General features: G+C 58.0%; 1 protein-coding gene across 1 annotated transcript; it reads right to left on the bottom strand.

Annotated features, from left to right (window-relative positions):
- Positions 1 to 197: 197 nt before the first annotated feature.
- On the bottom strand, positions 198 to 22,201 carry VILL (villin like). Its single transcript, XM_060110069.1, is given in 22 exon segments — positions 198 to 299; positions 301 to 377; positions 635 to 883; positions 1,076 to 1,147; positions 1,315 to 1,500; positions 3,252 to 3,396; positions 4,382 to 4,527; positions 5,103 to 5,282; positions 5,815 to 5,973; positions 6,079 to 6,216; positions 8,148 to 8,248; positions 8,472 to 8,508; positions 8,510 to 8,611; positions 9,319 to 9,417; positions 9,521 to 9,599; positions 9,982 to 10,181; positions 10,485 to 10,595; positions 12,085 to 12,193; positions 13,466 to 13,671; positions 14,001 to 14,075; positions 14,242 to 14,308; positions 22,053 to 22,201. Coding segments are annotated over 21 exon segments (2,562 nt in total). The 5' UTR covers position 14,308; positions 22,053 to 22,201; the 3' UTR covers positions 198 to 274.
- Between the last annotated feature and the right edge of the window lie 1,890 nt (positions 22,202 to 24,091).

Here is a 24,091-nt window from a genome sequence, read left to right as displayed (position 1 = left end):
GCGGAGGGTAGGGAGGGCTAAGTCTTTGGAATGTCACGGCCGACCCCTCCAACCCCAGAGGCCCACTCTCCCCAGAGGCGGACCTGCTGAGTGACCCAGACCTGAAAGCCCACTCACCACATCTTGTGAAGGCCACAGGCTTTTATTTTAGTGGCCCAGGAGTCTCCAAGCAGGGTGCGCCAGGAGGGCCTCTCCGGGGGGCTCATATGTGTGTAGGGGAGGTGCCCGCAGGCAGGCGTCTTGGCCGCGTAGATGGAGCCGGCAGGGCCGGGGTTCAGAAGAAGCCGAGCTGCTGCTTGCCTCCACTTGGCCATGCCGCAGAACTCCTCCTTGGACTTCCCAAAGGTATCTTGGAAATCAGAGTCTGAGAGATAGGACTGGGGTGGGGGAGAGGAGGGAATGGGTGCAGAGGAAGGGTGTCAGCTGAGCCCAGAACCCTGTCCCACTCACCCAGAGGTATCATCCTCTCCCACATCTCTCTGCCCATCACCCTATCTGGAACACACATCTCCCCGGGCAGCCTGCCCATCGCCCACCATCAGTGGGTCATGCCCTGGGCACCGGCAGCTCAGCTTTATATGCATTAGTGCTGGGGCAGTGAGTGGCGGCGGCGGTGGGGGTCTCAGGCATCCACCTCCTTGTGGGCCGGGTCCACACCCTCCGGCAGGTCCTCAACAGCCTGGTGCCTCAGCTGTTCTCGGGGCAGGCTCCCGCTGGCCACGGATCTGGGGCTGCTGCCGGTGCTCCTGCGGCCGCTGCCCGCCTTGGGGCCCAGCTCCAGCTCGTTCTCGGAGCTGTCCTTGGAGCCCTTGAGGGCCCACAGGGCCAACGGGCCTGCCCTGCCATTGCTTGGCCATCTGGACAGCCGGAAGTTGCTGACCTGCTGTCAGGAGAGGGGACTCAGGCTGGGGAAGCTGGGGGATGGGCTCCCATGGGAGGCCACACTGAGCCCACCCGCCCTCCTGCCCCCAACTGCCACCCCTGCCCTCTACCGGCGCCTGGCTCCTTCCCTGCTCATCCTGCCCTCTGGGCCATGCCAGCGGAGCCCAGACCCCTGGGAGGCCCCAATACTCACTGCGGTTATCTCTGAGATGGCAGATACTGCTCCCAGGCCGCCCTCCACCACGTCCTCATAAGACTGATTGTTCTGGGGGCAAGAATCAGGGTGGGGGCCGGATGGAGGGACACCAGTGGGACGAGATTCCCCACACACACTGGAGGTCCCTGGGCAGGGCAATGGCTCCCCCACCGTCTGCCAGGGCAGGCCCCTCTCCCAGGATTAGGGTGGGCATGGGGGGTTCAGGCCTCACTCACGGTCCATTCGTAGGGGTCCCAGGTGTGGAACCATCCAGTGAAGGTGGGAGGCTCGTGGCCCTGCTTGACCAGCACGATAGGCGTGGCCAGGCTCCTCCCTGCTGGGTGGGTCTTCAGGTACTCCCGGCCCCAGGCCACGGCCTTCTGCTTCCACTCGCTCGCAGCTGCCCCCAGCCACAGGAAGATCTGGGCCACACAGGGGGCCTGGCCTTGGGCGGGTGGAGCTGACCACTTCCCTCCCAGCCCTGCCCATCAGGTGGTCTCAGAACCCGATGCACACATCCCAGCCAACCAGACCCACCCAGCAGGCTGGCTGCACACCCACACACCCGTAAATGTGCCAGGAGGTCTCAGGCATGCATGTGTGCAATCAATCCACACATATTTACTGAGCACCGACTGTGTGCCAGATAATGTTCTAGGCACGGGGGACTCAACCATGAGAAAGAAAGAGACAAAATCCCTGCTCTTGTAGAGCTTTCATTTTGCTGGGGGAGGCACAAAAATAAGTAAAATATGTAGTATATCAGATGGAGAAAAATAAAGCAGGGAAAGAAGAAAAGTGGGGTGGTGGGGGGGTGGATATTGTCATTTTAAATTAGAGTCAGGGAGAGCCTTGCTGAGAAGATGACACTGGAGTCAAGCTCTGAGGGAGGTGGGGGAGCAAGTCACACGTATGTCTGGGGGGAAAGTGTTCTGAGCAGAGGAAACAACCAGTACCAAGGCCCTGAGCACGCTGGCATGTTCAGGGAGCGGCCAGGAAGCCACAGTGGCTGGAGCAGAATGAGCGAGGGGCAGAGTTGGGGCCGCCCGGGTCACAGGGCTGGGGAAGGGGCTTTGGCTGCGCTCTGAATGGAATGCGAGCCCAAAGGCCTCCTTGCCACAGTCACACAGAGTCCCAGGCACAGTGATGCAGATACACGCACATATACACACACACGACCACAGATACACAGACACAACTGTCCACCACCACTCAGCCAGACGGCAAATCACAGCTGTACACTGTCACCCGTACTCACGCATAGTTGCACCTAAGCACAGTTACAATGGATCACGCAGCCTGAAAACACAAGTAGCCTGAAACACCATCACATCCAGCCACCCAGAAACATGATTACACGGTCACACGAATTCAGTCACTCAGGCACTCACACCTGCAGCCAGTTACATTGTCTCTCAGTGTCACCAGTTATAGATAGTCTGGTCACTTATAGCCAGTTCCTTGACCTCACAGCCATTACACACAGCTGCACACACACAGGCAAATGCAGGCACACAGACAAAGGACAATGAAAACACAACCATACAAAATTTATGGGATGCAGCCAAAGCAGTCCTAAGAGGGAAGTTCATAGCAATACAGGCCTTCGTCAAAAAAACAAGAAAAATCTCAAAATAAGCAACCTAACCTACCACCTAAAAGAATTAGAAAAAGAACAAACAAAACCAAAAGTCAGCAGAAGGAAGGAAATAATAAAGACCAGAGAGGAAATAAATAGAGATCAAATGCAGTCACACAGAGGCATCATGCACATGCGCGCACACACACACACACACACACACACGGTCACTTTATGGCCACCCGCTCAGCACTGACATGTCAGCCATGGGCGCTCAGTTGCATGGACTCACAGATGCCCTTATAAGGCACAGAGAGTTACACGCAACTACACAACCGGTCACAACCACACATGAGTCCCAGACACACAGCCACAGTCTCCCACAGGCTCCCTGGGTCACAGAGTCATCCCTGGTGTCATCCACAGTCACACAATTGCCCAGTCACCCAGGGTTACAGTGTCGTAAATAGTCACACACCCGCAGCCTTATATGCAGTCACGTGGCTAGAAACACAGTCACACACACTCACACCCAGTTACGCAGGTGCAGACACCCCCCATTCACAACCCAGCCAGGCACCCAGGCTGCCGCACCTCCTCCCAGGTGTCCAGTAACATGACGTCATACTTGTCCAGGTCCTCTTGGCTAAAGAACACCACTTCCGTGAGGACCAGGGGGCCCGTCTGGATGGAGCACTCAAACAGTCGTGGCTGGAAGTCGGACACATCCTCGGGGAGCCTGGCCAGCATGGCACAAGGCCATGAGGGGTGCAGAGAGAGCTGGGCTTCTGACCAGCCTGGGCCAAGCCAGCCCCCAGCACAGCACCCCTCTACTGCCCCCCAGGGGCCGGGACACAATGCCTCCTGGAGCAGGAGGCACCCGCTCCCCTCTGAGTTCCACCCATCCCAGGATCCATTCCCAAACGCCTGCCCTTCTCTGGGCCTCCGTGTCCTCGTGTCAGTGGGGGAAGCAGGTTAGGTTGTCTGTCTTCCCACAGGCAGCCGGGGTGCAAGCTGCCCCATGAATTTCCCAGGGAAGGAGCACGAGGAAGGAGGGGGTGGCTGGCTGAGTGCGGAGGGAGGGCCGAGCTGGAGCCCTGCCGCCCTGGGAGGGAGAAGCCCAGGAGCCCGGCCTCAGGTCCAAGGTGGGAGGACGGAAGCCAGGCTGAGAGAGGGCGACAGCAGCACTTAGGAGCTCTGGAGACTTGCGCGGAGCACAGCGCATAGCCGGGCCGCACAGACATAAAGGCGGCAGGTCCTCCGCTCCCAGTTCCCTTTGAGGCCTCACTCTGCCCTTCCTTCCCCTACACACCCTTATCCATTTACACACCCCACACACACTATTCTTGCACACACCACACACGCTGTTTAGCCATACGTCATATTACACCGGGGACACCACCCGTGGGTATTGTGGGGTGGGGGAATGCACTTTGCCCTCTGGCCCTCTGCCGATAGGACGGTACAGGACGGGGACCATGCAGGGAGCACATTCGGCCAGCAGAGGGCGCCACCACCCTGTCCCCGGCACCTTCGTGCTCCAAGTTAGGGAGGAGGGAAGGGTGGGCTGTGCTCCTGGGAGCCCCTGGGCTGAGGAGCCATGAGTTCTCAGCTCCAGTCTGGCCTCTCCACCTCCCTGTGTGACCCTTAATCAGTCACCCACCCTCTTGGGCCTCAGTTTCCTCCTCTGGGTCAGGAGAGCACCCTCCTCCCAGCCTTGTCACCTCTTGCTGCTGGGGTAGGGCGCCCGGCCCCCCAGGGCCTCCCAGAAGTGGGGAGGCTCCTGACCCTCCAGCACCATTTCCTTGTCCTTCCTGGAGATGACGGTGACCACTGTCCGTGCCATTTCACGCTGGTCACCGCTGCAGCCCTGGCAGGCAAAGAGCTGGGTCACGCCCTGCACGGGGAGGGGCCTTCACGTCCTGTGCCACATCCCCTACTAACAGGAGCCTGTGCGGAGCCGCGCCTGAGACACAGCAGCCCTGGGCTCGTGGCGGGGCACACATGAAAAAGTGTCTCCATTCCTCCCCCTCCTCCCTCTTCTCCTCAGCTGATCAAGGTCACAGGGACCGGGACCCTCTCCAGGTCCAGAGCACAGGATGGGGTTCTCCAGGCTTGGAGATCATTCACGATTTATGCTGAAGATCAGAGAAAACCCTTGCAATCTGAACTAGGCCTCCTTTTCCCAAGAGACTTGGGAAGGGACATGGTCCTGGCATGAGGCAGGAAGGAGGGGAGGCAGCCTGGGCCTGGCCTGGCTCTGACCCGTGGATGCCCAGGTCCACCCATAACTTCCCCCAGGTCCCAGAAGGGACACTGTGGCCTCTCCCCGACCTCCCTCCGGCCTGAGGCTGGACTTGAAATCAGCCTCCACTGCGGAGTAGACCCTTCCCTGGCGTAAGGGTAGGGCCCCAGGCGTGAGTCAAGTGGTCATTGCTGGGGTACCTTCCCAAACCAGAGGTAGCAGAGGCCAGCTGTGGCCAGCAGGAAGATGTCGTTGGAGTTGAGGGCTGAGGCACGGGCTGGCACCTCCAGGGTCCAGGTGTTGTAGCTGTCGGTGCCTCGTACGTGGAAGAGCCTTGTGGCAGACTCTGGCTGCCCCTTCCCATTGTGCCCAGCGCTCCCCTACGAGAGAGCTGGGCCTCAGGCTGCGGCAAGGGCTCTTGGGGCCGCCTCCCTCTCCCAGTGGGGGCCAAACTGCCTCAGCACCCAGGGCCCCCTCTCTTGAAGCCACCTCTGTTTTCTACCCTGTGAATGTGGAGTGTGAGGATGCCATCGGCCTAGAATAGGGAACCAGGCCCTTTCTAAACAGACCCCTCACCCCATCTCCGAGGGGTCAGAGCATGGATCCCGCAGGCCTTGAAGATGGAAAGTGGGGAGCAGCTTTGCCTGTGTGTGACCCCAGGCAAGGCCCTGGCTCCCTTTCTGTTCTGCTTCCGCACTTGCGCGCCTGTTCTGTGGCTGCCCCTGGGGATGGGGGCAGAAACTCAGGCAGGGGTCACCCTGGAGCTCCTGGGCCTCAGACAAGCACCAGGAAGCCCAGGGGCTACCGCTGGGCCCCTGACCTGCAGAGAAGGTGCTTAGCACATGCGTGTAAGGGCCATGGGCGCACGGAGGAGTGGAGAGGCTGCGGTCACAGCAGCAAGGTGGGCCCTACCTGGACGATCACCAGCTGGCCCTGGAAGATGGCGAGGAAGTGAGGGGGCTCGCTGCCCATGGTCACGTGCTCCTGCACCAGCGCTCCGTGGTACTGGAGGTCCAGCTCCTCGGCGTTGCCCTTCAGGGCTTTGATCTCATGTGAGGCGGCCTGGAGGCCCTGCGGGCAGGGGTGGTGAGGGCCTGGCACGGCTCCCAGACCCCACTCTCAGCTCCTGAGCTCTGGGGCTTGAGGGTGCCCGCCACCCTGCTCAGGCCGGCGCACCTGCCACAGGTACAGGATGTACTGGACGAGGCCCATCTTCTGGTATGTGTAGAGAACAAGGTAGCAGTTGCCTGCGCACAACTGTCCGTGATGCGTGGGGCCCACGGACTGCCTGCATGAGTCCTGGATGTACCACACCTGGGGGACAGAGGACCAACAGGCAGGGGTGGTGCCTCCACCTGAACTAGTCCACCCACCGTGTGTCCAGCCAGGAAGCTCTCTGCAGCTGGGGGCATGCCTCATCTGTGCAGACAAGGGGCTCCCCCCCGAGCTCTGTGCACCCTACACTCTGTGCTTCCCCCAGGGACCCCTGGGATCCACACTTGTGCCAGCCTGTTCTCAGCCAGGACTCTGAGTTGGTGTGTGGTGCCTGGGACAAACAAGCGCTGAGGACTCCAGAGGCTGCCCAGGCTGCCACATGCCACCCCAGCCTGACCCCACCAGCCACAGCCCTGCACAGCTGCTCTCTGCTCAGGCCAGGGCAGCAGAAGCTGGGCAGAAGCAAGGCCTTGGGGCTCTTGGAAAAATTTCCTTTTTTTCAAGTGTCACTTAAAAAAGCGAACCCTGTTCAAAGGGAAACACTTAGTCACACTTAACGTGATGTCCTGTTCCTGTGGGTAGCCGAGCATGGGCCCTGGAGCCAGGCAAACCCTGGTTGAATCCCGGTCACCCACACTGGCAGTGAGACTTTTCTGAGCTTCAGTTTTTCCCACCTGTGAAGTGGGGGTAACAGCGCTCACCTCGACATGGCAATAAACAACATCTGGGCATCCCGTGGCCACACAGAGCCTGACAGCAGTCTCTGGAAAAGACCAGAGCACCGAGAATCCTGCTTCTGCAGAAGAGGCTGACTGCAACCACTCGCCTCCAGGAGCAGCACTCACCTGGCAGCCAGGCCTCCTGGCTCGGGCCCCCGCTCTGGCTGCCTGTCCCCGAGCCTGCTGTGTGGGGGGGCGGGGGATGTCCCCTCCCTGGCTTTGTGCTTGGGGCCTGGGCTACAGACCTCTCCTTCCTTCCTCCCTTGCCCTTCTCTCCGCTTTCCTGTTTCTCCTTTTCTCTCTCTCGCTGGCTGCCCCTCTGTCTCTCCCTGGGTACCCCATCTCTCCCTGACCCCCTTTTTCCTCTCCCTGGCCCTCACCCATCCCTGCTCTGCATCCCATCCCCTCCTCCCTCTGTTCGGGCTCCTCCGCCCTCTCTCTCTCATTCTCAGTCTCCTCTTCTTTGTCTCTCCCTGTCCCCCCAACCTGTCATCCTCTCTCCCTCCTACCCTTCCTCCCCCTCCGCCCCGTCTTCTCCTATCTCAGTCTCTCCCCACTCACTGCCACTGTCCATCCATAGTAGGGCAAATGTCAGAGGGCACCTTGGAGAAACAGTATTTTCTCTGACCTCGGCCTACCTTGAGAACTAGCGCGCCTCACACAGGCCCAGCTGTCCTGTTCCCATAAGCTCTCAGCACCCACACACCAGCCTCGGGGCCAGCTTTAGCCCCATTTTACATATAAAAAACTGAGCCCTGAAGGAATTAAGGGCCCTGCCTGGGGGTGACCCAATTAGTCAAGATACAACCCTGCCCTGTACAGAGCCTGGAAGGAGCCCCCAACCCCTGCATCTCCCAGAACATTGGTCTGAGACCAGACGGGTGGCTGACAGGGTGTGACTTTGTGTTGGGCGTGTGGGGCTGTGATCATGTGTGATGTAGAGTTTGTATGCTTACATGTTTTCAATTGTTTGAATAAGTGCAATCACAAGGTGTATGTGTGTCTATATTATAATATGTATGTGTCATACATATGACAAAGGGGCACAATTAACTGTCCGAATGTTACTGTTCTGGGTGCCATGAGTGTCACCGAGCAAGTGGCTGTGGCTGCGTGGGACTGTACGCGTGATGCATATGAGCTGGCAGGGCGGAGGCTGCGTGTACACGTACACATGCCCCGTGTGTCCCTGATTGTGTGTAGATGTGCACCTGTGCGTACCTGGGTCACTTTAGCAGCCATAAGGTTCACCTGTAGACAAAGCCTACACCTGTGCGCCCATCTTCCCCCAGCCAAGTCAGTGCCCCTCACCTCCACCTTCCCAGAGCCGTCGTCCACCATCCTGAGCTGGGCCGCCAGCTCAGGATGGCTGTGCAGCTTGCCCACGTCCAGTTTCACCTGAAGTAATTTACCTGAGGGTGGGACAGAGGGTGTCACTGGCGACGTCTGCCCTGTCCCAGACTTCGCCTCGCCCAGCCAATCACGCCAGAAGCTCCCTCCGGCCACGCCCCCTCACCCTCCCCGTGGAGATTCTGGGCCCCGCCCAGGCCCCACCCATCCAGCCCCGCCCCCCGCCCCGCCCATCGCTCAGGAAGCCTCGGCTCTGAGCTCCGCCGTCCGGCCACGCCCCCTCACCCATTCCGCGGAGGTGCTTGTTCTTGCGCTGCTTCCCCAGACCACGATCGGAAGAGCTGCTTGAACGCGGCCGACTCGGCGCCTTCGTCCACCACCTCCACATTGGTGTAGCTCGGGTAGCCCTTGGCCTGGATGAAGCCCTGGGCGGGGGGGCTCTGTCAAGCGTGTGGCCCAAGGGCCCACTGCTCCGCTCCACCCGCAGGACCTGCCGCTCACGCTGTGGGGCCAGCCAGTGCACTGAGCAGCGTTAATTAACTGAGCTCATGACTGGCTTAAGGAGCTGGCTCCGGCACTACCGACTTCTCCGATGTCCCTGAGGACAGGCAGGGTCCCGTTAGTCTGGGCCTCGGGAAGGGCCAGCTATGACCACCCGTCAGACCCCAGGCAGAGCCCTGTCTCCCCTCCTGGAAAAGGAGGGAGCACCCAGTGCTTGGAGAATCCTCAGACCTCAAGGTGGGTCCCCCACATCCCCCTTTTACACATGGTTTCTTGGAAGCTATCTGGTCCTCCCCCGTCAGGGCCCCCAAGGCAGGCCACAGCCCGCGGTACCCCAGAGAGGGGCCCTGTGTTCCCTCTCGGACCTTTGGGCAGAGCTGTGTCTCTGCCCTCAGACAGGGCGGTGGGTCTTCAGGCCTAGACCCCAGGGCAGGGTTATGTCCTCCTCCATCCGACAGGGCTCCCAGGGCAGGAGGTATCCCCCTCCTGGCCCCAGGGCAGGACTACCTCTCTCTTTAGACCCCAGGACATGGATGTCTCCCAGCTTAGGTTGCAGGGTAGGGCGGTTTCCTCCCTACCCAGGAACCAGGGCAGCGTTATGTCCCTCTAAGCCAGGGCCCCATAGCCTCACCAGAGCCCTGCTGAAGGCAGCCTTTTTCTCCTGGATGCTAGTCATGCATCCCCGCCACACGTAGATCTTGAAACCACCCTGGTCCAGGATGTAGCAGTCCTGGGAGCCAAAGTGGGGCTGGTCAGTAGGTGGTCCAGACTGGGTTGGGCTTGTGGAGTGGGTGGGGAGATGGACGGGATGGCTGGGGCCAGGCTTGCCTCACCTCCTCCTGCAGTAGGTCTTGGGCCAGAGGGCAGGTCGACAACTCCTGGATCACCACATCCTTGCCCTTCTCGTAGACACTAGGGGACAGGCATCCAGATGTGGGCAGCTCAGCTCCTCCAAGCCTGGCTCCACTCCAGCTACCAATGCCCCTCGCACCTCCAGAGGCAGAAGGCTTGGGGGCTGGGGGCCCAGGTTGAGGTCTTCACTGCAGCCTTACTGTGAAGACTTAGGCAGCTCCCTGGCCCTCTCAGGGCCTCAGTCGCCCTGTCTGTACAATGCGTTCTCAGAAAGGCAGCCATGCAAGAGCACAGGCTGGGTCTAAGGTCCCACATGGCCTGCCCCAGAAACCCATGAACCTTTTCTAGAGGGCTTCCTAGAGACACCGTGTTATTGCAGTAATGCCGGACATGCACGCCTGGGCTATTCCACCCACCCTTCCCACTCCCAAGGTCTGCTCACTGGTAGAGGCGGACATTGGCCTTTTGCAGTTGGTCAATACTCTTGCTGGGCATGGCGGTGTGCAGATTGACCACTCTGCAGCCCAGCACAGCTTCCATGATCTGCATGAGGTCAGTGGCTTCAGCCTCATCATCCACCACGCCAATCTGTGCATGGCCACCACGCTCCCTGTTCTGGAGGCTGCGGGTCAGGGCCAGGCCCTGCGGGACAGGACCTGGAAGTCAGAGCATCCCCAGAATGCCCCCCGTCACCTCTCAGACAGTCCAGCCCAGAATCCTCCTGTCACTTCTCAGCTCCCAGAGGCTGGGGGCCAGGGGAGGTATCCCCTTATCCTGGCATCCAGGGGTACCACCAGTTCAGGATCTGGACTCAGTTTGTAGGTGCTTCTCAGCTTCTTAGGTGAGAGCGAAGCCCACCTCTTGGGGTAGCTGGAGGATGGGCACCTGGAGGACCACCCCTCTCCCCGAGCACTGCACCCCTTAGTTCCCGGGGCAGACACTGACCCGCGCCTTCTCGGCAGTGCTGGTTTTGGGCCCATTCCACTGGATCATCATCTTGCCCAGGTCTAGCAGGAAGATGTCACTCTTATTAAAGCTGTGCCAGGAGAGCTCCACCTGCCAGAGCCAGGCGTCAGGGAGGGAGACAGTGTGTCATACCACCCGCACCCAGGTGGAGGGGCACTGCAGCCTGTCCTTGCCCACGTGCGCATAGCTCAGGTGTGTCACTTATGTGCATGAAGCTGCGTGCAACTGGGTGTATGTGTGAGTGTGACACCACTCTGATGGTGTGCAGGCACGCATCCATGTAAGCATGTGAGACCTTGAGCGTCACCGTGGATGTGGCTGGGTGCATCTCTGGGCATATGTAAACGTAGGTTATGCTGCATTTCACAGAGTGTCCGTGACCGAGTGTGACACTTCTCACTCCGTGCAAGTCTACAGGAGTACACGCGTACACACACACATGGATGCAAGTGGGGCGCAAGTACCAGTTTATCCACATGTGTAGATGTGTGTGTAGGTGAACATGAAATGTGAAGAAGTGTATGAGCTCCTGGCTGACAGTGCATGTGTACCTGTGTGGAGGACAGTGTGTTATCTGTGGAAAAGGGCAATTATCATCCCAATGCTTTGGAGAGTAAAAGTAGGAGCTCTGAATAATTACGCCAGGCTAACAGGCAAAACCTGGGGCTGCATGGTGGCGCTGCATGACCAGGGATGCATGATCACTAAATCTGTGGGTGAGCCTGGGTGGAATTGTCTGTGAGTCACAGAGCTGCCACATACCATGCAGACAGTGACGTGCACGACTCGGTGTCACCAGTCACATCGCAGGCGTCAAACTCCTGACTGTTCATGACACTGATGGCGGCAAACCGTCTTGTTCTCACACGATCAGTATTTTCCATCAATATCCTGACAGGGGCCTCCCTGGTGGCGCAAGGGGTTGAGAGTCCGCCTGCCGATGCAGGGGACACGGGTTCGTGCCCCGGTCTGGGAGGATCCCATATGCCGCGGAGCGGCTGGGCCCGTGAGCCATGGCCGCTGGGCCTGCGCATCTGGAGCCTGTGCTCCGCAACGGGAGAGGCCACAACAGTGAGAGGCCCGCATACCGCAAAAAAAAAAAAAAAAAAAAAAAAAAATATCCTGACAGACGGAAGTAAGGGGCACTCCAGTCTAATTTGCGCAAGGGCACTCTATGGACCGAGTGGCATTAGGGCTAACAGTGGAGACACTGGGTGTGCCTATGGGTGACAATTATGATGTGTATGAGAATGTGGGGCTGTGCACCTCCCCAAATCATGCTACTTCCCATTGTGCTGCTTAGCAGGGCCATCCAGGTGCATCATCTTGTCTGCCTCACCTCCCTAGTTCTCAGTGTGTCCATGGGATAGATGAGGAAACAGAGGGTCAAAGGAGCTGTGGGACGGCTGGGGCTGGAAGCCTGGCTCTGCCTTCTCTTTCCTCATCAGGATGGGCCATCAGGGAATGCTGATCTTCCATGTTCCCCCCACGGTCCCCACCGCCCTCCACACTTCCCTACACTTCAGGACACGCAGTCCAGCTGAGTCCATGATCAGGTGGCATCCCTGGCCGCTCTCACCTCGCTGGCTGACACGTGCTTCCCTGCTCTGATGCGCAGCAGTCGCTTGATGTTGTACACGTTGGTCTCCACGTGCTTGAGGGCAGAGGCCAGGCCTCCCTTCCGGTAGCTGAGGAGAGCATGGAGTCCCATGTGAGACCATATGCTGCCATGCGCAGGGGTGAGTGCAGATGTGCGCACCTGCATGCACGCATGTGGGGACACACATGTGCCTGTTTAATACGTGTGTGCAAGTAGATATGGACACGTGTGTACAAGCATATGGGGGCAGTAACGTGCATGTGTTTATCCATGTGTAGATACGTGGACACATCAATGTGTATATGCATGTATGCATGTGGGGAATAACAGGTATCTGTTTATCCGTGTGAGTACAGATGTGTGTGCATGAAATTCACGCAACCGTGTATATGTGTGTAGGTGGACATGAATACACACCGATGTATGTGGGTGCCCATCTGTAGGTGGACATACATGGGGTGGCATGTTTTCTGCATGTGCATGTATATGTGTGTGTGCATTTATGTATATACTATTTACATGTATTAGGTTCAACAGAAATGATTGAATACTGGCAATTTCCTATGGTTCGACCTAATATATTGTAATTGTTAATTAAATAAATATTTGAAGCAATTTACAGCAAAAGACATATTTCTATTGGGCATAGTAACAGAAACGTAAACTGAAAAACAACACTGGGATCCACTCCTGGGTATACACCCAAGAGAAATGAGAAACATATGTCCACACAAAAACTTGTATACAATACTGGATGGTGAGTAAACTTACTGCAGTAATCATCTCACAATATATGTAAGTCAAACCATTATGCTGTACACCTTAAACTTATACAGTGCTGTGTGTCAGTTATATCTCAATAAAACTGGGGGGGAAAACTGCCCAAAACTTGTATACAAATGTTAACAACAGTATTACCCATAACAGCTAAAAAGTGGAAACAACCCAAATGTCCATTAAGTGATGACTACATAATTAAAATGTGGTATATCCATAAATGGTGTTGTATAATTCTATTTAAGTAAAATGTCCAGAAGAGGGAAATCTATACAGACTGGGGCAAGGGAGTATTGGGGGAAATGGGGAGTGATGCTAAAGGGTACGGGGCTTCTTCTGGGGGTGTTGAAAACGTTCTAAAATTATGGCGATGGATCCCACAAGTCTGCGAATACACTAAAAATCACTGAATTGTATGCTTTAAACGGGTGGGTTGTATGGTATGATTTGTACGTCAACAAGTTGATGCCTGCCCCCCCTCAAAAAAACCACCCCCCACTCTGTGATGAGGGAGACAGTTGCCCCAGGCCGCCAGCCACCCCATGGCTCCTGTCCCTCCCAGCCCCCTGCCCGCCTCACTCACATGATTCCAGGGCGGAAGTAGCTGCGAAAGCAGGCGGATTCGTGGCCCTGCGCCTCGCGGTGCTGCACGGTGGCACCACCCAGCGCCTCCTGCAGGTGCTGCACGAAGGAGCCCGCCGTACCCTGCGCCTCCAAACCTGCCTCCTTCCCGACCCAGTAGTGCAGGTCTTTGGGCACCCCCGACGTGGCCTTCAGGCTCTGGGGGACCTAGGGCCCAGGTGTTTGCGTCAGTGTGTGTGGTGAGGGGCTGAGGTCCCAGGAGTAGGGTGGGGCCCGAGGGCTGGGGCAGAGAGGGGAGACCGAGGTGGAGGATGTATGAAGGGCTGTGGGGAGACTGGTCAGGTGCTTCCAGCGACAGGAGATGGAGACCGGGGAGGGAAGGGTGAAGAGGCCTCAAAGGCAGCAGCCTCCGTATGGGATGCGATTCTTGAGCTCCCAGCCTGCCTCTTCCCAGAGCGGAGCTTAGTCTGCACCATGGAACCCCCAAAGGGCCAGCCACCACCATCCCCCACCCCCCAGACTCCTGAAGTGCTCACGTGCAGGACGATGTAGCAGTGCTCCTCAAAGAAGTTCCCATAAGCCCGCTCGGGGACCGGCACCATCTTCAGGTCCTGGGAGAGGAGGGTGCCTAGTGACAACTTGGGAGACCCCGTTCCCCCCAGCCATGACCCTGTGGCGTAGGGGAGGGAGCTCTGAGTGGGGCGCGGGAGAAGACTGGTCTCAGAGACCTGCACGCTGTCTTTCTCACCAGCTCTTCTGTCTGGTCGTGCAGCTCACCTCAGTGATCCATATGTGGAGGTCCCTGTGGCTCTCGATGGCTGGGAGGCCCCTGTTGGTGTCCATCCTAGATCAGGAAAGAGTGAGGGAGGGAACAGGAGTGAGTCCTCAGGCCCTGGCCGCCTGTACTCCGGGCTCTAAGCAAGAGCTCTCCCCACGCACAGCTCTCCAAAGACCCCTCATCATAGCCTGTGCCTCTCACGAGGAGGGCTGCGTAAACAAAAGGGCCAGCACACCAGAACGGGTACTGCAGACATCGGCACAGAGGTTTGCAAACAGGGACCTGCCTTGTCGTCTGTGCTTGTGTACTTGAAACAGGGCTGAGCTCTGTGGACAATGATAGGCTTTGAGTCTATGGACAATCTCTGCAAACAGACAGGGAGTTTGAAACAAGCTATGCATACAGACACAGGATCTGCAGCCAGGGACAGTCACTGTAGACAGTGATAGGCTTGCAGCCAGGCGAGGGCTCTGCTAGTCACAACAGGTGCTGTAGGCAGGGACAGACTCTGCAAACAGGGGCAGGCTCTTGAAGTGAGACAGAATCCTGTAGACAAGACAGGCTCTGCCCACAAGGCAAATAGGCGTAGGTCTTTCAGACAGGAGATAGCCATGCAAAGAGACACAGCACCTGCAGAGAAAAGGGACAGCTTCCTCAGACCCAAGAAAGGGATGCAACAGGCACAGGTTCTCCTGACAAAGATGAGTTCTGTTGACAGGGATCACCTTTGTAAGGATGACCTATGTGAAGAGACACAAACTGGACCCAGGGAAATTCAGACAAGCTGGGCAAACAGGCAAAGGTTATGAACGCTGAGAAAGGCTCTACAGACAGTCCCGGGTTCTGCAGGTGTGGAGGAGCTTTGCAGAACTGGGAAAGGCTTTGCAAATGTGGATGGAGACAAACCCTTAAGACAGGGACTCTTTGCAGAAGGGACAGGCTCTACAGATACGAACAGGCACATAGATAGGCAAGGCTCTGCAAAGAGACACAGCATCACCAGTCAGAGAAGTGCTTGCCAGACAGAGGCAGGCTCTGAAACAGGCAAAAGTTCTCTAGGTGTGGTCAGGCTCTGCACGCAGAGACGGCCTTGGGAAACAGCCTCAAATCCTGCAAACAGGAGATCGGAACAGGCTGGGCAAGCAATCATGAGCTCTGCAGAGCAATCCGGGCTCTGCAAAAAGACACAGGCTCTGCAGACAAAGCCTGTATAGACAGAGGTTTGGCAGATCGGGATAGGTTTTGTAAGCCCACACAGGCTCTGCAAACAGACAGCCTCTGTTAACAGTGACAGTGTCTTCAGAGAGGGCAGGATTTGCTGAAAGGAGCCGGCCAGGAAATCAGCTCCATGTTCCAGCACAGATGCCCCAGACATGGGCAAGATCTTAAAACGGGGCTGGGTTCTGTAGAGACCCCAGGTTCGGCAAACAGGGACAGGCTTTAGAAAAGGATGAGTTCTAAAGAGAGATAAAGGCTCCATGAATAGGGACAGGTTCTGTTAACAAGTACACATGGAATCAGGAGTAGACTGTGCAGACAGGCATGGGCTCTGCCAACAGGGATGTGCTCTGTCGAAAGACAGGGGTGCTCCCAGACACAGTGACCCGTGGTGGTGAGAAACTCTCCGTAGGAGTACAGCCTGCAAGCAGACAAGAGTTTCTATCCAGGGAAGTTCAGACAAGCTGTGCAAATAGGCAAAGGCCCTGGAAAATGTCACAGACCGTACAAATAGGGCTCAGGTTCTGCAGACAGGACAGGCTCTGAAATAGGAAAAGACTCTGTGAATAGGGACAGAGTCTAGAGACAGAGATACGCCCTGCAGAGGAAACAGGTTCTGCCGACAGGGCCAGGAACTGTAAACAGACAATGCTTTATAGACAGGGACAGTGTCTTTAGACAGAAAGAGATGTCCCAGCCAAGGCCGCGGGACAAGCTCGGGAGACAGGGATAGGCTTGCGTTCAGGGCCGCTTCTGCAATAAAAGCGTATCTTATCCATGAGGAAAGAGGGACAGAGTGTTTAAAAAGACCCAGGTGCTGAAAAAAGACACTCTCAAAACAGGCTCAGGACAGAAAGAAGCTCTGCAGATACGACGAATATTCTGCAAACCCAGGACAGACTCTGCACACACGGACTGCCTCTGAAGGTGACAGACTCTGCAGCAAGTGACAGGCTTAGCTAACATGAGCAGTTTGCATAGGTCAGACCAAAACATTCTCAAATGCTTGAAACAGAGCTGAACACTTAATACACACAGACTGCAAACAGCCACTGGCTCTGCAAACAGCAACTTTGCCGTGCTCTGTGCTTCTGAGCGTGCACAGGAGAGAGAAGCGTGGAATGAGAGGGATCTGGGGAAGAAGGGGGCTCTGGATTTTGTTACATGTCGGCAGGTGACTCTCAACGACCCCGGGCTTCCCTGCACCCCTCCTTCAGAAACCTCTGCGTGAGGTTTGGTCATTCCTTCATCTGTGGGAAATCTTTCGACGTGTAACCTAAATCCTGCCAGCTGCAACTTTTCCTTCTTGCTGTTGCTTTGCCCAATAGGCCCTGGTGTGGTGTTCACTCCTCTCCCCTCCCCTCTCCACTCCACTCTAGCCGTGCTATCAGGAGGAGGAACACCCTTGACCCTGCATGATCAGGGGAAATGAAGTGGGAGGGGAGATACAGAGTTACAGAATCAGAGGCATAGCGTGACAGGTGGCACCAAGTGGCCCAGCTTCCTTACGCCTTTGTCCAGGCCGGGCCCAGGCCCTGGTGAGCTCACAGTGGGAAACACCCAGCCCTCTCAAAGAGGGCCAAGATGGCCATGGATGTGGGGTGAGGTGGGGTGGAAGAGGGAGCTGCCCAGAACAGGGCGGGCAGAGGGGGTTCCTGCCGGGGTTAGAGCCGCCCCCTGAACCCGTACTGGAGACCCTGTGTGCTGATGGCCTGGCCTCCCTCACTAGAGAGGAGGACTCCGGGGCCAGGGGCTTGTCCTCCTGCTTTACTGCCGGCTCCTGCTGCCTGACACCTGGCAGGTCCTCAGTCCATGACTGCAGGAGTGAAAGCGGACAGAGAAGGGAGCCACCACGTGCTCTAACTGCACCCAGAACTGCTGTCGCAGTGATGGCCTGTTGCTGTGACAGGGACATGAGTGACAGGCAGACACGGTGACCATGTAATGGTGGTCTCAAGCAACAGGAAACATGTGATGACATCAAGTGACAGGGGTAGTGACATTCAGTGGTGACGGGCAGAAGCAGTGATTAGTGACAACCACCAGGGCACAGGCAGGCAGTGACCAGAGGTACAGACTAGGAGCTGTAACTGTGAAATAGTGACAGAGTGACAGGAAGATTGGTTGGCTCAGCACAGGGGTCACCAGGGCTCCCTGTGGGGCAGGGAAGTCAGACTGCGGCCAGGAAGTTGGGACTGGGCTGGTTTCACGGGGTGGGGACAGAATCATCCCCAGGGAGCTTGGAGGGTGCCCGTATATCCAGTGCCAGCCTGCGGAGCCAAACTCTCAGGCTCCCAGGGCCTGAGGGCTCATCCTATGTAACCTGTCTTCCAACTGGATTCTGGGGGGATGGAGAAGGGATGTCAAAGGGTGGGGGCCCTCTCTCCCCAGCACCCTCTTCTTTCCTCCAGGCCGTCCCTTCTCCCTCAGGAGGCCCCTGCCCTCCCCAGAGTGTCCCTTCTGACCCACCAGGCTTTCCCACCCGAGGGTGTCCCCTCTTCCCTTTCCATCACCCACCCCGAGTGGGGACCCTCTACCAGGTATCCTTTCCTCCTGCTGGAAGCCCCCTTCTCTTCCCTGGGGGCTCACTCCCTGCAGCCGTGGCCCCCTTCCTCTCCCAGATGTCCAGTTCCTCCTCTGACGTGCCCTTCTGTCCCGGTGACCCCTCCTCTTCTGGGTGCCCTTTGCCTCCCCCCATGCACCCTCCCTCTCCCCAGCACCCCCTTCTCTCCTGACTGCCCCTGCACCCTTCTGAGCTCCCTGCCTCCTCCAGATGCCCCCTTCTTTCCCCTGGAGCCGCCCTCTCACACCCCTTTCCTTCCCCAATGCACCCTCTCTCCCCTGGCCTCCTTTTCCCTTCCCTGGGTTCCCCTCCCACCCAGGGGCACCTTTCTCTCTCTCGGGGGCCCCCTCCTTCCACACCCCCGGCCCCTCCCTCCACCCAGAGCCTCCTCCCTCCTCTGGTGCCCCTTTTTCTCCCCCAGGTGTGTAACTTCCGCCTCCTGAGGATCCTGCGAAGAGGCGAAGGGGCGGACCCGGAGGTCACTTTGCCCGACTTCCAGGAAGGGGGCGGGGGCGCTGCCTGCTGGAGTGGGAGGGAGGGACCGGGCCCCGGCCCCAGGTGTATGGACTCTGGGAGACAGACACGCCCCCCCCCCCATAGAAAATCTGACACTTTCCCGCCTCTGAGGGTCGCTCTGGTCGCAGCCTCCCTGCCTCCACCTGTGCCCTCACCTGCTGGGCTGCTCGCCGCCTTCCCAGTTCTGCCGGCCCCTCAGCAGCCCCGAGCCCAGTGACCCCATGTGGTACACCCGATTTGGGGCGGCCCTCCCCACCCTGGCCCCCCGAGTCCCCTCCCTGCTCGGCCTACCTGCTGGAAACTGCTCGCTCCTTCACCCTGCCTGTGGGCAGTGCTGGGCCTGGCTCGGGGCCAGGCTCTGCCCATTACCCTCCCCAACACTGTAACTGAATCCCTGTTCCCGCCCAGCAGGACACGCCCCAGCACCTGTCGGGCTGCGGCATTCACACTTAAGTCAATCAGTTAGTCAGACAACAAATACTGACCCAGCTCTCTGAGAGCCAACCTCTTCCCCTGGCTGGACTGCCAGGCCTCACCTCCAGGGTACCGGTGGCCAGAGAGAGCGGGGGATGGAGGCCTGGGCTGCACCAAGATGTGCGGTGTGGAATCCACTGTGACTTCCCTTCTGAGAGTCCCTGATTCCTGACCTCCAGAAGGCCAGGCCACCCCAGCAAACTTTAGGAGGAAGCAGCACCAAGGCTGGCTCGGGGGGTCGGCAGTCTGGCTCTGCGAGACCCAGGTCACTTCAGAAGGTGGGGGAAGGTGGCCAGGGCTCCCTCCTGCATCTCTGCGGCCCTCCCCACCCCAATTCGGGCTCGCTGCCCGGCACAGCCCTCCCCAGGGAGCCCTGATACCCATCATGGGAGAGGCCAGTCTAGCCCTTGCAGGGAACACGCCGCTTCCACGCCTAGGCTGCCCCCTCCTTTCCTTCCTGATTGTGGGGTGGGGGAAGAGCTGGAAAACAGAGACTTCCAGAACCTCCAGGGGCACAGCCATCCTTAACTTAGACCACAGGCCTCAGTCCCAGCCATGGTGCAGCCGGTGTGGATGCCCCTTCCAGTGCGGGAACACTGCTAAAAGCTGCCATTGGGGGCTACCCTGGTGGCGCAGTGGTTAAGAATCCGTCTGCAATGCAGGGGACATGGGTTAGATCCCTGGTCCGGGAAGATCCTACATGCTGTGGAGCAGCTAAGCCCGTGCACCACAACTACTGAAGCCCACGCGCCTAGAGCCCATGCTCTGCAACAAGAGAAGCCACCACAATGAGAAGCCCACGCACTGCAACGAACAGTAGCCCCTGCTTGCCACAACTAGAGAAAGCCCGTGCACAGCAACAAAGACCCAACACAGCCAAAAATAAACGAATAAATAATTTTTAAAAAATTCCTTAAAAAAAAAAGCCGCCATTAGTCCCAAGATCCTTTCCCCATGTCCAGTCCTCACCCCCACTGCTCTCTGTCACAGGGTGGGGGGACTCCAGGAAATCTGGGTCCAGCTGTGCCCAGGAGGACCTACTGCCGGTGTGCGACTGTGTTTAACAGAGTTACTGGGTCCCTGTGTGTGAAGGGAGGCCCGTGTCACAAGGCACTTGGCCAGTCCCTGTGTGTGTCCGTGTGTCTGACCTCGTGTGTGGGAGAATGCCTTTTTGAGCCTCTGTTCCTTTTTGTGACTGTGCGTGTGTGCCTGTGAGGTGCCTGCGTTTGGCTCCACCTCTTTGCCTGTGCACACCTGTTTCCCGACTCCTTTTGTCTGGGGCCCAGCAAAATCACATGCAGTCACTTCTCCCCACCTCATCTCAGTTTCTCTCTCAGTCCACCCTGGTTGGTCTTTGTTGGAAATGGCCCTTTCCTAGTCCCCAGAGCCCAAAAGCTGGGGGTTGGCTCCCTGTCTTCACCTTACCTTTCCCCTCCACCATCCAGGAACTGCGCTGACCAACTCTTCCTTTTGAAACCTCCCCCAGCCCAAGTTTTCTCCCGACCGCACTGGCCGCCTCCTTTGGGGCCTTTAAATGTCAGCAGGCACAAGCCTTCACTCCTTCGCCCATCTCCTTTCTATTTTTTTCCTAAGTTCCAGTCCCCAGGCTATAAACACCATGGAAACGCTCTCTTCTGACCCCAACTCCCACCCCTCCCGAACTCCCCCAGCCTCCATCTGTCTCCTTTATCTCGTCCCATCTGTCCTGGCACGTCTGCCCTTACGCTTGACATCCACGTCAGGCCTCTCTCAGATCTACCTCCTCACAGCCTCCGGAAATGGCAGGAACATCCAGTTGCTCAGGCCCCGAAGCTGGGAGCCGTCCTGGGTTCCTATTCTCCCCTCACACCCAGCAGACCAGCCAGCAGCTGGTTCATCTGGGCCCCTGAGCCTGGCCAGCCCTCTCACAACTCCTGCCTTGCTCTGGGAAGCAGCCTCTCAAACCAGCTGGCAGCACGATCTCCTCTCTCGATCTCCCTGGTCCCCACATCCATCCTCCTGCCATAGCCAGAGGGATCTTTCAACACTAAATCAGATCATGCCACTCCCCTGCTTCAAACTTTCCAGAGGCTTCCCTAAAATCAAATCCCCAGTTGCCTGTCCCTCTGACTGCATCTCCTATCACTGTTCCCAGTTCTCACTACATTCCAGCTACAGGATTCTTGTGTCTCTTAAGATGCCGACCTCATTCTAGTCTCTGGACCTTTGCACTTGTTGTTTCCTTTGCCTGGAAGCCTCTCCCCTACATCTTCCCATGGCTCCCTTTCCACATTCTGGACTCAACCAAAATGGCACCTCCCTCCGCCCTCGTTGTGGGCAGGACACCCCACCTGGCACAATGCAGCCTCAGCAACTTAGTGGGGGGCGCACAAGGACCTCTCCAAGGCCCCTCCCCTTAGACTTCTCTGGGTCTCTAGGAAGTCTCTCATAACTGCCCTACTCCAGAACCACCCCACCCTGTAATCTGTGACCCGAGGCCCGGAGCGGTGGCAGTGGGCCCAGGGCCTGGCCTGGGGTCCAGATGAGCAGCATTGTTTTGTGTCTGGTGTGGACAGGCTCCATGGGATCAGGCCCTTGGCACAGAGAGAGGGAACTGAGGCCCAGGGCAGTGATCACAGGCAGCCAGTATGCTACAAGGACGAGAGGGTACCCGGCCTCTCCCTTCATCCTCCGGAGCAAGAATGGAGCTCTGTCAACCCCTCCTCCGGTTCGGCCACCCTCCCACGGATCCGGCCTTGGAGTCAAAAGGGGACTGAGCCTGGCTTGCCTCATCCAGCACCGACCTGGCCATGACCCCCTCGTACCACTGACCTCTTCCTGCCCCGGGACGCCGCGACCCGCCTCCACCCTCGCCCCGGCTCTCAGCGCTACTCTGTTCCTCCCCGCCCCCCACCCCCCCACCGGCTTATCTCCGAAGGCCCAGCCCCCTCGGCATCAGTGTTGACAAAGGTGTAGGAGAGCCTGGAGTGGGCGGGGCAGGCGCTGGACGCTAGCCCGCCTCAGGCCCCGCCCCCACGTTACCTGCGCTCTGGTTCCCACCTTGGCGTCCTGGTGTCCCAGGTCTCGTCCGAGTCCCTCCCAGCCAGGTGCAGGATGTTGCCTCTCGTGGAGACCGGGTCCCACGTGGCGGGGGGGCGCCCTTCCGGAGCGCGGACAGGACTTGGGCCGGGGCCGGGGCTGCCTGACCAGTGTCCTGGATCCCACGGCCTGGAAACGTCCGGTCCTACGCCCTTGAGGAGAGCGGCCTTGGGCCCGCGTGGGTCCCCTCCCGAGCCCCACCTGGCTGCAGGCCGCGGAGGAGCAGTGACACGGTCACCGGAGCGCGCACGGTCCGAGAGCGACTCCCCCGAGGGCGCCATGGGAACGGCCAGGGCCCGAGGAGATGGAGCCTGTCCTGTGCCTGCGGGGGCCACCACTCTAATGAGCCGCGTGCAGTGCCCGAGGCCGAGGACGGTCCAGAGAACAGCCCTAGGTCTCTGCGAACGAGAAGGTGCCGTTGCCTTGCGTCTCCGTGGCGGGGAATGCGTGGCCCTGCGCAGCCGCCGTGCACCCACCCCAATTAGAGACAGCTGGGGCCAGGCCGGTACCCTCCCTTCCCCCTCCTCCCGCCAGGTGAGGTGTTCCCGGTGGCTTGTGCGATCCGCTGCTCCAATGTGAAGTGGGGGTAGCTACTCTGCTCCCCACCTCACTGTAAAAGCGGGGAGTTGTCAGGCAGCTGGGGCTCTTATTGGGACCCCCTCCTCACCCCTGCCTTGGGAAAGACTCCCAGTGTCCATATGGTGCTTTCTGTGTACTTTTCTGAGTTTCCTGAATTTTTTGCAATGAATCCATAACATCTTTCAGGTAAAGCAATATATGTCATTCCCCCTAAGCCCTGCCCATAGCCCCTGTGCCATACCTGGAGGTGTCAGGCCTGGAAGAATTTTGGGGGACTTTCTTTTCTTCCATAGCCAGTCAGAGTGGGGGTTCTCAGCCCTGGTTGCACCTTTGTATCATCTGGGCACGTAAAAATATGATGCCCACCCTTAGAGACCTGGGCTGGCACGGGTCCTCTGAATAGGTGGGAAGGGAACAGGTCATCAAGAGGTCACTTGCTTGGGACCTGGCATACTGAGAGTTCACCTCCTGATGTTTTCTTGTTTGAGCACCTATTCCAGGACCTGGGTAGGAGGCTGGGGAGGAGTGGCTGGGGAAAGCCCACCTGGGAAGACAGTCTGCTGAGCTTATGGATAAGCGGCACAGTCTGTGTAACCTGGGATGCTGGCGTGGCACACATCTCCTGTGCCAGGGCCGCCTGTGAATCAACAGGCTGCTCACGGCCCAGATTCACCAACTGGCATGGCCACTAGCCTGATCTCCAAGGAGAACACACTGGACCCTCAGGCCTTCAGGAGGAGGCTATGTGGGCTCTAGGTTCTCCACCCCACACCTCCCTCACAGCACCCTCTCCTAACCCAGTGATTCTCAGTTCTGGCTGCCCATTAGAAACCTGAGGACCCTTAAAAATACAGATCCTCAAGTCCACCCCAGACCACTTAAACCCAGCTTCAGGGGCAGTGACAGTTCTCAACTATTTGTTTGCTTGTATGAAAAGGTGGGGCCTGGGGGCAATGCCAGAGAAGGCAAGGGGAGGGAGAGGGCTAGGGAGCTGAGCGAAGGAGAGACAGAGGGACAGAGAGGGACACAGCCTAGGAATCCAGAACCAGGGAGGAAGCTGGGGTGACCGCTCTGGCTGGCCAGGAGCTCTACTGCAGAGAGGGCACCTAGGGGCATGGCACAGACTAACTGGGGGTTGGGGGTGTGTCTCTGGGTAAATATTAGGTTTCTTGGACTGATATAACACTGTGCCCTGTGTCCTTTGGGATGAATATACATGCCTGGCAGAACCCTGTATCCCTGTGACAGAACAGACTGCAGGGCACTGTCTCACTGGCCTCCGTTTTCTCATCCACAAAATGGGGATAAGACCCATCTGCTGAGATTGTTGACCCTGGTGTTTTTTATCTGAATTAGGTATTATTATGAAGAGACAGTCCTTAGAGTGGTGAGGCTGTGCCCAAGGCTTTGCCGGGACTTCC

The sequence above is a fragment of the Mesoplodon densirostris genome, chromosome 10, assembly GCF_025265405.1.
Source record: "Mesoplodon densirostris isolate mMesDen1 chromosome 10, mMesDen1 primary haplotype, whole genome shotgun sequence".
NCBI lineage: Eukaryota > Metazoa > Chordata > Mammalia > Artiodactyla > Ziphiidae > Mesoplodon > Mesoplodon densirostris.
This window is presented reverse-complemented; position numbering and strand designations above follow the sequence as displayed.